This window comes from Pteropus vampyrus, unplaced genomic scaffold (assembly GCF_000151845.1).
Source record: "Pteropus vampyrus isolate Shadow unplaced genomic scaffold, Pvam_2.0 Scaffold1000002679, whole genome shotgun sequence".
Lineage (NCBI taxonomy): Eukaryota > Metazoa > Chordata > Mammalia > Chiroptera > Pteropodidae > Pteropus > Pteropus vampyrus.
Genome location: NW_011917081.1, coordinates 37,561 through 49,257, shown reverse-complemented (window position 1 = coordinate 49,257; position 11,697 = coordinate 37,561). Strand labels below are relative to the sequence as shown.

Sequence of the window (11,697 nt, the reverse complement as noted above, 5' to 3'; positions counted from 1 at the left end):
TCTCTATATGCTTCAGGCTGGACTTGGGGTCGCAGGGGTCTAGAGAGGAGGGCGGGGGAAGGCAGAGCACACTCAGAAAAGAAGAATATGAATGAAACACACTAGGGATATCTGAAGAGACTGCTCAAGACCTGAATTAGCTCCAGGCTTTGAATCCTAGTCTCACCCTCCACCCTACAGACCTTAAGAGTTGGTACCTTAGCTCACCTTAACCCATTCCTGGCTTCGGGGTGTAGCACATGTGCATATGTATAAATATTTGTGTTTCTCCCAAAATTTCTATGCTAAAATCCTAACTCTTAAAAATGATATTAGGTGGGGCCTTTGGGTGGTGCTTATAGACCCTCATTAATGGGATTGGTGTCTTATAAACGAGGCACCAGAGAGATCTCTAGCCCCCTCCCACCATGTGAGGACACAGCCAGAAGGTGCTGGCTACCAACCAGGAAGAGAGCCCTCACCAGAAAGTGACTTGCTAGCACCTGATCTTGGACTTCTCAGCCTCCAGAACTATGAGAAGTAAATTTCTATTGTTTCTAATCGACCCAGTCTTTGGTATTTTATTATAGCAACTTTAATGGACTAAGACGTATTTCAAAACTTACGTGGAGAGTAAGAACTATCTTCATTTTGGCAAATACAAAGTTGGGTCAAGTCAACGAATAAAAAAATCTTAAGTAGAAAATTATGGATTATTGGATTTGAAAATACTGAATTGGTCTGTAAAAGGATGAGTGTGTGTGTGTTAATGTCCCAAAAGTCTTTGTGCCGTTGAAAGCTTTACGAACTCCAAAATTATAAATGATCCAAATTTATAAAGTTATCATTTAAAGGCTTAATTACATATAATTCTTTCATATTTAGATCTTTGAATTTGAATAATACATTTTTAATTTTTTGTATATAGGTCTCTCTGATTGAAAATGTGACAAAACAAACACTATTTAAAATTCACACAACTAAGTAAGTGTAAAAGTTCTGTGTCTGGGTTTATACAAGACAAAAAACTTTATGTGGGGAAGCTGGAGCTGAGGAAATAGCCAAATTTTCCCCAGGAAATAGCCAAATTTTCAGAATCAACTTCAGATTTTCAAGGATTATGGAATTGGTGGGCCTCGAGTCAAGATCTCTAAGGGGCAATGGAACTAGGTGACATCTGGTTCCCACATGAAATTAAGAGAAAATCATCTAAGGTCTCTCTGACAGATTGAGGGTAGAGCTGGAATGAGAGATCTAGAAGGCCCAGAAGGGTGCAGAGGTACATGTAGCTGGATGGTGAGAGAAGGGCAGTAGTTCAGCCTCCTCTTCTTATTGTCCCCTCCCCGCCCTCAGGAACCTTTGTGACTAGGCCACAGCTCTGTGATGTGGGTGGGCCTGGGGTTCTGCTCCCAAGTGAACTTCCAGTGCTCAGTTGCCAGAAGGCAGCAGTGATATTCACATCATGGAAAATCCTCTCTCTTCTCTGAAGAGCATTATTGACACATGGATAAGCCTCAGTTTCACTCCCTGGGTGATTGATACCATCCTCGCCTTCCTGAGTGGACTGGGGCTCTTCCTCCTGTTACTCTTCTGCTTCCAGAGTAATCCATCTATACCACCACCTAGGAAACATAGAAACATCAGGAAGGTAAGGAACCCTTGGCCCAGACCCAGCAAAGCTGATCTTTTTTCTTATTATTTCACCTTTTCTGAATCACCTAGAGAAAATGGTGAGACGGGAATTCTTGGGAATGAATAGAACATCACGTTCTAGGAACAAGCCAGGCCGAGCAGGGGTTAGAGTGAGCACACGGATTTTGATCTGAAGATCTTGGATCAGGAGTCCAGGTGTGGTGGAGGGCTCCAGGGCACAGTCCCAGATGCAGTGACCAATGATCAAGGACTGGATACTAAGTAAGAGTTGGATCTCTACAGAGTGACAGGCCCCTGAGCACTAGTTCACCAACTGCTTTCCCATGGCAGGTGTCTAAGTCGAGCCTCTCCTCTGTTGGGGCTGATCCGAGATCAGTGCCGAGCCACTGAGTGTCTCTGAGCAAAGGCTGGAGTGGGGCTCTGGCCTGGGAAACCAGAGTCCTACCGGACTGAGCTCAGAGGGGCCTGTAGTTCTGAGAATGTGTGTTTTTTTCTTTTTCTTGAGCAAGAAATCCATGGTGGGTCTCATCAAGATTCTTTTTTCCATTCATCCAAGAAGAAAAGCAAAATATTTTATCTGCTTTACAAAAAAAATAAAAGGGGAAAAATTAGAGAGTCTCATTAATTAAATGTAGAAAGTCACTTTGTTCATGAACACTGAGCTTCTGTAGCTTGTCTAGAGACAGGAGAGTAAGAATGAGTCTAGCTCCTCACATTTTCTTGTCTCAGCATTCGGTGGAGCCAAAGAGGAAGAGAAAGATCAGGAAGAAAAGTAGAGCTTCGAAAGGTGAGTTTCTGCCCCTCAGCCCTGTGCCAAGGGGTTTGCCCCCCACCTGTCTGGTCCCTGAGGGTCCAGGTCCAGGTCTCCAAGGATGCCAGCAGCGGAGCCTGTTTCACAGGAAACAGAGCCATCGGGAAGGCTCTTGGGAAGGAAATTAAAATCCAGATACATCCCAGAATTGTATTCTGAATGAAGCATCTGAGAGCCTGGAAATGGGTGTCACCCAGCAGGGGCATTTGGACTGTCGTAGATCAATAGTATCCGACTGAAAGGTGAGAACCCACCCCCGACCCCTCCGCCAGGTCCACCTTTGAACAAGTTGTTTATCATCACTCAGTTTCCTCTGTAAGGTGCCCCCTGACCTCTTGCTCCCCTATGGGGCAGTTGTGAGGTCCGCAGTGGGTAATAGATGTGGAAGCACTTTGTAAAAGACAAAGTTTTACCCTTCTTGAGCCTTGTGATCACTGTCAGGAATTGTTATCCTTGACCTGGATGCTTGGGCTCCAGAGATCTCCCTTCAAAGTGTCTCCCCTAAAGGGCCATTACCCTAGCCTCCTGTAAGACCCCTAAGGCCCTGCCTTAACCACATGACCCGGTCTCCTGATTTCCAGCTTGCAGAGATTGCCTGCAAGAACTGGAAGAGGCTCAGAGCCTGATTTCTCTTCTGCAAAGGTAAAGAATCTTCCCCTTCTCTCGGGTCCACCACCCTCTGGGCTGCTGGACACCTCGAACTGACATGGAAGGGAGGGCAATGGGGTATGGGTGTGGCTACAGCCCTGGGGTGACAGACAGCAGGAGCACTGTGGAATAAATGTCGGGGATGGGGAGGACCCTAGGCACCAGGTGCCTACCCTGCAGGATCTCCTGGCCCCACGTGCCCCTGGCTGCAGCTTGTGCCTCCGTGTCCTGCAGCCACCTGGGAAGGCTCCCTGACAAAGGCAGCTTTTGTCAGAGCTCAGGTCAAGAAGCCACTGGTGAGGCGTGCAAAGCAGTTCCTGAGGGAGCCCGCCAGCCCTGTGCAGAGCCTGTGGAAGATGCTGCTTCCGTCATGTCCCCGTTGGCTTCCCCAGCTCCTCCGACTGAACGCCTGCTACCTCTGGCCTCTGCCCTGTCACAAAGTCCTACTACTTATTCAATTTCTATTCATTCACATTCATCCCTGAGTGGCTCTCAGCCACCAGAGCCTTTCTTTCCGCTGGACGACCTTTCACCACGGCCACTTGCACTTTCCCCTTCTACCTCATGCCTCCATGATTCGGAGGCCCACTTTCCACCTCCAACAGCCTCCTCTGCACCACCACTGTCAGACTCCACTATGACACCTCCTCAGTGTGACTTGATGGCACTCCCACTCAGGACCATCCCACAAAGCTCATCTCCACACACACCTTTGTCAGCTTCTCCTGTCGCAGTCCCAGCCATCTCAGGCCTTGACTACTCAAGCTGTTCCATTTTAACCCCGTCTCAGTGGCAGGCAGCTGCCAAAGCCTTGTGCCTCTCAAACTCATCACAGTGCAAATCCCAACAAGAGCACCTGTCCCACCACTCACAAGAGGCCTTGCTCAGGAGAGACTCCACAGAAAGAATGGTAGAGGCTGTTAGCCCCTCCTTACTCGAATCCGATGACCAGAATCTCCTGGAGATACAAGTCACAGAGAGAATCAAGATAAAGATTTGGAAGGAAAAAGACAAAGACGGATTATATCCAAAACAAATGAGCCCAGACTACCACCTGAATTCTTTGGGGAAAATGTTGCCATCACTAGGTGCTGAGCAGGACACCACAATCCCCCAACCCTTCTGGACCGCGAAAGATAAGCCAGAGCAACTGCCTAGTCCTCAGCAGCTCTCATATCCTAAGGTCTTGGGGGACCATCTACAGCAAAAATACAACCAGCTTTTTTGGGGTCTCTCCTCTCTGCACAGCGAATCCCCGGTGGCTACTGCCTGGATCTCTGAGAATTCTTCCACACTACAGTCTCCCTCATTCTTATTCAATGGAATCTCAAATGCCTGCCCGATTCATCTGCAGGCTAAACTACCTCCACTGCTTTCCCATTCCCAGCCCCTGCCCCAGCTGGAGTTCCAACCTCAAGCCTTGATTCCAAGGATGCTGCAATTACAGGCCCCACCTCTGACTCAGGCCCAGGCCCATCTCCAAACTCCTGTACAAATCCTACGACCTTCTTCTCCATCCCAGATTAGAGCCTGTGGTGTGTCTTGCCCGACAGCCCGGAATGAGCTAAAATCTCTCACCTCAATTGAGATTCAAAATACAGAATGGCCCTTGTTGCCGAAGCAACTAGAAAGTGGGTGGGCTCCGCCGTCTGTGATCGAAAGATCTCAGGAAGTCTTTAATATCTTCACTCCCAACCTTCCCGAGGACAGCTGGGTGGGCTCCATCCTTCCCGAGAATTTTCCAATCAGTCCAGAGCTCCGGAAGCAACTGGAGCAACACCTCCAAAAATGGCTTATCCAAAACCACAAAAAATGGCTTATCAAAAAACCTCGCAAGATACAAGAATCTCTGGAACTAAGGCAGCTTCAGAGCGAATTACCAGGGAAATGTCCGGTAAAGGACAAGCATGGGGCCTCACGGCCCTCTTCCTTCACAGGTGAAAGCAGCAAGGATCCGCAGAAGGTGGGGTTCCAGCTAAAGCAAGACATGAGCAAGGTCCCTAAAAACCTCTCCAGGTCCTCCGAGAGGCCTATAGTGGCATTTCAGGAAGTAGACTCTGAAGGGTCAGAAAATGACTGGATGCTTTTAAGAAAGGACTTGACAAGTGGTTTGCCGAGGAGCTTAGACAAAAATCTAGAAAACATCCCAAAAGGCCATTTAGGCAGGAATTGGGGGCAAACCAGCGAGGGTTTAATCCCCGTGAGTGTGCGTCGATCCTGGCTTGCTGTCAACCATGCTTCTCCCAAGTCCAACGCTCACATGGAAACCAGGAATTTGGGAATCTTAAAGGGTTGGGAACCCTGGGTGAACACCTCCCACAGGGTTTCCTTCCTCGACACAAACACTCAAAAGATGCTGGAAGCACATTTGACAAAGTTTTGGGTGAGGCACATGTGGGGCCTGCCCCTCAAGCTCATCAAGTCCATTAATCACTTTACGTTGAAAAAGGTTCAACCCTCACCCACTCTGCAGTTTGCCTTTCGGCCCTCAGCTCCCTGTGTCCCTGGAGACCACTCGATAGTCCAGCTTGCTGAGGTCCTTGGAAAACTTCCTCAGCCCCATCTGGGAGAGAAAGCGATAGGAGAGGAGTCAGTTCCCACCCTGGAGAGGACTCTCCTGGCCCCCTTACCTGTGTGTGAGGAAATCCAGAGGGCTCTGGGACAGATCCCACTTGGTGATGACCATGGGACCACAAAGGCCTCTCTGGCTAGACAGGAGGGCAGGTCGCCACCTCAGGCCATCACACTCACCTGGCAGAGTGGGATTGTGGAGTGGGCCATGAAGGACAGCACAGAGCCCAGTCCAGGTTCAACAATGTCCAGGAACGAGCCAGGAGGGAAGAGTGGTCTACATGCCTCACGAGACCCCAGCCATCAGGTAACAGTGCCAGAGATGAACATAGGACCCCAATCTTTGAGGGCCAAGGAAGCCAGGGAGGCAGGGAAGGCCACATTGTCCCCTGCTTTTCAACCAGAGTCTAGAGACATCTTGGGAACCAATGTGCTGACAAAGTCCCAAAACAAAAATGCACATTTGTGTAGTTTAGAGGCTCCAGGGACCAGTAAAAGTCCCCTATACCCTAGAATGACTGTTCTCCAAGATCCAGGAGAGCCACGCCTTAACACAGAGATGGTTAGTGAGTTTAAGTCCAACGTAAAGGTACAGTCAGAGAACCTGCCACACGAGTGTCCCAGACACAAGCCCCTTGCTACTGACAACTTGGCCTCTCAGGTGCCTCAGTGCCATCCCCAGGGAGTGCCCAATGGAAACAAGCTAGTTTTCCAGATGCTGTGTGGCCTCAAGGCAGCCTCAAGCAGCAGTCCAGAGCAGCAGGAGCCCAGGACCAAAAGATATCAAGGCTTTTGGAAGAATCAGAGCGAGATGTTTGTCCCTACTTATGAGAGAGAGGACTGCAGGTGGCCCAACCCAGGAGAGCATGCAGAAAAGCTCGAGAAATTGGGGACCTGTCAAGACAGGAGTATGAGTTCCTCTGCCCAAGCCAGAAAAACTGTAGGCTCTGTTGGGAAGAAATACCTCCAGCTGCTGCCAGAGAAAAAACAAAGTGTTTTACAAAGCTTCTTCAAAAGAAAAATGAGGATTTTCCCCCATAAAAAATTCCAAGGTCAAGATGCTTTGCAAAAGTGCAAGCCCAAATCAGCCACTGCCCAGAGCCAACAGTCAGTCAAAAGCAGATCAATTCTGGACAGCGAGAATGTGGAGGCTCAGGAGCTCATGACAGCTGTGGGACAGATTCTAGAGAAGAAAATGGCCGTTCACCATGGACTTCATGCCACGAAGTTAAAGGAGCACAAACGGGAACACCCAGCCCCAGTATGTGTGTGTGTCTGCTGCCTTCCTTACTCCACAGAGCAAGCGAGAATGATGAATTACACCCCTCACAGTCAGCAGGCTGACTCCAAAGACCAAAATTGTTCTACCAGGGAAAAGCAAGTCAGACCTGAGAAGTCCTTGAAAAGTGTCAGATTCGATGATGAGCAGCTGGAAGTGAGTCGCACCCCATCCCTGGCCCCCAAGAAAACACTGTCTCCAGTCAGTGCCTGCCAGTATAGGCCAAGGATGCCGTGCACGCCAGGCCACCAACCACACTGCCCACGGCATTATCTTTTTCGAGGAAGGGTCTTGCCTGGTCCGTGCTTCACTAACCTTTTCTAGTAGGCAAATATGTCTCCAAGAAAAAAAAAATCAGTCCATGTAGAGAAGCGTTTTCTCATTACTACATTCAAAATATTTACTTTTCCCCAATATATGTTTTTCTCTCATAAAAGGGTGGTGTAGTGACTTCTCCTTGTGCTTGCTAGGTGTGTGCTTTGGCCTCGAAAAGAAAGGGGCATGGACGGAGGCTGATCGTGGCATTGCGAGCTTACTCCTTACCCCAAGTCCCTTCATTGCCCCTGATATTTTCACAATACTTTCATTACTCAAACAACAAAAACTACTCTAAAACAAGACGAAAAAAACCCATAAAAACTCCACTCGAGGATCTGGTTCAACCCATCTTTCTCCTGCTTCCACTCAGCTTTGAAATCGTGCAGCTGTAGGAAATAGGTTTACAGGGGCCTCACAGGGTTGGACATTCCCACTCAGGCTCCAAGAATTGTCAGGAAGTTTTGGAGTGGGGAGTTCAGAAGCAAGAGAAATCTTGCCCCTGGATCTCTTGGGCCCTAAAGACTCCTTAAGGTCCCTTCTCACTCTAATGAAGGCTGCGATGGGGATGGCCTTGTGAACCCCTCTCAGCTTAGCCTGAATAAAATGTACAGCTCGCCCTCCCCCACCTCTGCCTTTCCCACATGTAGAGACCAGACAGATGGCACTTCCTGCTTTGCGTGTGCGTAGGTGTGAGCCTCAGGGAGGATGATGATGAGGGCTGTGTTCACTCCTGCCACAAATGAATGAATGGTCATGGTCACTGGTGACCTGCCTTTCCCTCTATTAACCCCAGGGGAGGAATTCTGGATGAATGGAACAGGGTGTGACTGTATGTGGGTAACTATCTGACAGTCGGATACCGTGAAATTTGGGTGGGATGTGGGTGAAGAATTGAAAAGGTTGGATCCAAGAAAGGAGGCAAAGTGACACAGAGTGTCCATAAATATGCAGCGACCGAGAAGCCCTGATGTCCCATCATCATCTACAGGTATGGGAGGAGGGAAGGGGAAAGGGCCCCAACCTCTGTCTCCACCTTCTTCAGCTCTGAGATCCCAGATATAAAGAAGCCACCTCTAGGGCCAAATCTGCAGAATTAAAGCAAGTCAGGAATGGTTAATTGTCTCCACAATACACTTTCTAAGCTTGCACATCCTTGCCTCCTGAATTCTAGAAAAGATGACTTAACAACAGGTGGAAAAGCCAGGACTAGAGAACTCAGTGTCACTCCCAGTCTGGTGACCTTTACATAAACACATGGCCCAAGGTCTGCTCCAGGGGAGAGTTGGGGACTTAAAAGGATGAGAGACTGGCCTGCCATCACGTAATAATTCTTATGTGATTCTAGCCTTGCTTATCCCAGAGCCCTGCAGGAGACGAAGACACCACACAGGATTTATCACACGGGAGCGCAGAAGTGACCTGTCCACAATGGGTGGTGCAGTCCAGGATTGGTCCTCGGCGTGGCCTGCTCCTAGTGTCGCTTGCCTCCTCTCTGGCCCCAAACCACACAGAAAAAAGGGAGACCAGGAACAATCTTTCTAGAGTGATTCTGCACTTTGTGCCACACTTGGCACACAGGGGACCCAGCTCGGGTGTCCTTGCAGTGGTGGAGAGTCCTGTTCTAGAACAACCCTGATCTGATGACAGCAGGAATGGTCCTGCTCCCACACCTGTCAGGACCCCAACATGTGGGACCAGGACCAGGGTTGAGGGGTGCAGGAGCATAGGCATTCTCATGACACAGGATCTTCCTGGAGCTAGTTCCTGCTTCTGGGATCCTGAGCTGCCACCAGGCTGGGCACAGCAGTGCAGCCTGGACCTGTGGAAGGGTGGGACCCAGGGCAGGAAGTGCCCCAGGTCTTCGAGTGCTTGGGAGAGGGTGTCACACAGCTGAGACCTTGAGCCTGGCTGTGCTCATGGGTCGTCTCAGGCACCGAATGGTGAATTCTGAGAGTCGGGGGGGAGCTGGACATGCACCCCATGCTCCTGTCAGCATAAGTACCAGAGTGACTGGGATGCTGACGGAAGCAGCAGCAGGAAGGGGCAAGTCCCACTGCTCATCTGTTGTTGCTGTCTTTCATAAGGCACAGTAAGGCCAGCTATAGAGGGACCCACACAGGGACCTCTCACATAGAGATGACACACACAGACACCTCCTAACAGAGACCTGTCACACAGAGACCTAACCCCAGACACCTCCCAAAAGAGAACTCTTCACACTGAGGCCTCACAGAGATGCCTCACAACAGACATGTCACAGAGCCACACAACACAGACTTCACAAAGGTACCTCCCAACAGACACCTCTCACAGACACCTTCCAGAGAGACCTCTTGTTGTCCTACAGAGACTTCATAATAAGACCTCCACACAGATTTCACAGACATCCCACAGAGACCACCCATATAGACTTCACCCAGAAACAACACACAGACAGCACATGTGGCCTCACGGAAACCACCTGAGCACCACCCACTGACAATTCCTTCTTAGTGAATGCGCAACTCAGACAACTGACAGCAAAGAGAGGTATTACTTGTGTCCCCTTGAGATCCTCGAGACACTCTGACATTGTCAGGTCAGCATCATACTAAATGGTGTTCTCTACTTGGAGAAATGCTTGGGAATTTTTGTTCTTTTGTAATGTCATTGCCTCAACAAAAAAATAACAAATTCCACATGTAGATTTGCAAAATTAATTATTCTTCAGGTTTTCAGTAGCTTGACCTTCAGAATTCAACATACGGTACATCAAAGACTTTACATGAGGAATAAAACTTCTGTCATTGTCCTGATTGAGCTGAAGACCATTAAAATCTTAGAAACCTCAGGGAAAAACAAAAGCCTTTACTGTGAAGTTGGCTTCAGTAAACATCAAGTAAGATTAGACTAAAATCTTGTATATTGGTAACTTACATTTTTGAATACATACTGAGTTTGTGTCATAATTTTTTTCTGTGGAAATGTATCAGTTTCAGAATTGAAGATAAAATCTACCTAGAACTAATATAACAAAACTACATTTTATATGTAATATTGTTTTATAGAAAATATATAAGAAAACACTTGCTGTGCACAAATTCACTGAGGAATGTGAAGTTTTAAAGATGGAAGAATGACATCACCAGTATATGTTTGTGGCCAGTTTCTGAGCTATGTGGTACATTTATATGCACCTATGTAATGGAGAACTCATTGTTGAATCTCATAGTCCATCAAAGAATTCACACAGGAGAAAAACCCTATGAATGTAATGAATGTGGGAAAACCTTCTCCCAGAAATCAAACCTCAGTAGACATCAGAGAGCCAGTTTCTGAGCTATGTGGTACATTTATATGAATCTATGTAATGGACAACTCTGGATCTGTTCACTTTCTGTTTTTGAGTGACAATCTCTATCCTTCCTCTGTTGGTGTCCTTCAACTTAATGCTGTTAGATTTTTCCCTGCCTGCTATGTCAGAATGTTGATCTAGCCCTGTTTCTAGGATCTTGTAGATCCATGAGATTTCTCAAGGCTGTGTGTGTAGGTGGAGGGTGGGTAAGGGTGGGAGGGAGGTGGATGCTGATTTTTTAATTTAAAGTTTTCAATTACAATTTTTATTCACTATTTTGTATTTCAGGTGTACAGCATAGTGGTTTGACATTTATATATTATTTATGAAGTGATCCCCAGGTGTTGGTTCTTACATGTTCTTTTGGCTTTCATTTTATGCCATTCTAATGGTTCGTTTTTCACCGAGTAATTAAAAAGCGAGTCTTCCTAGCAGTCTTGTATGCATGTAACCTGAGCATCCAATCCGGGACCTTTTCCTTAACTCCATGATGCTTGCTCACACTGCAGCATTGCAAACCAGTTAATTTTATCTTGCTTGGATAGCAGGTTTTAGAATTGGAATAAAATCAATGCTACTTTCATGTCCAGTACCACATAGTATTGAAAAGTACTCACTTTTGGGGGAAACAGTATAGTATAGTCTTAGCCAAGAAAATATTTGGTCAATCGCTTGTCATTTCAGGATGTGGTTTGGTCAGCACAGAGAAGGACATAAATGGGATTCTCATTTTTAAACCTGGACCACTAAAAGTTTCTCTCAATCCTGGCAAATTGCTTTCTGCAAGTATGATCTGGTAGATTGAGTATGTGGACAATATGTCAGTCGATTCCCACGAGTAAGTTTTCCGTTCCCCATCTCCTTTCGATACGGCATGAGGGAAAATGATGGTATATCTTTAGCATTAATTGGAGGACAGGTATTTCTTCGACAGTGGCTTATTATCACTTAACTTAGTGGCATCACTGCCAAAGAAAAGAGCCAGGAGTAAGAACCCACCATTGGATGAAGGCTGTATCATAGTACCACTAGGACTAGCGCACCAGAGACTGGATCAGCACTCTTGGCAGGAGAATTCAAGTAGCTATGGGAATGTTTACTCCT

At 47.5% G+C, this 11,697-nt stretch overlaps 1 protein-coding gene across 1 annotated transcript; it reads left to right on the top strand.

Annotated features, from left to right (window-relative positions):
* The first annotated feature begins 1,556 nt into the window (after positions 1 to 1,556).
* On the top strand, positions 1,557 to 7,377 carry LOC105311253 (spermatogenesis-associated protein 31A6-like). The gene is made up of 4 exons (XM_023527022.1): positions 1,557 to 1,627; positions 2,362 to 2,419; positions 3,025 to 3,085; positions 3,326 to 7,377. Exon 4 carries the CDS (start codon positions 3,462 to 3,464, stop codon positions 7,263 to 7,265), a length of 3,804 nt encoding a protein of 1,267 aa, XP_023382790.1. The 5' UTR covers positions 1,557 to 1,627; positions 2,362 to 2,419; positions 3,025 to 3,085; positions 3,326 to 3,461; the 3' UTR covers positions 7,266 to 7,377.
* Positions 7,378 to 11,697: the final 4,320 nt, after the last annotated feature.

What these genes read in the sequence shown, in the direction of transcription:
- LOC105311253 (XM_023527022.1), top strand. Translation starts at nt 3,462, where the DNA reads ATGTCCCCGTTGGCTTCCCCAGCTCCTCCGACTGAACGCCTGCTACCT.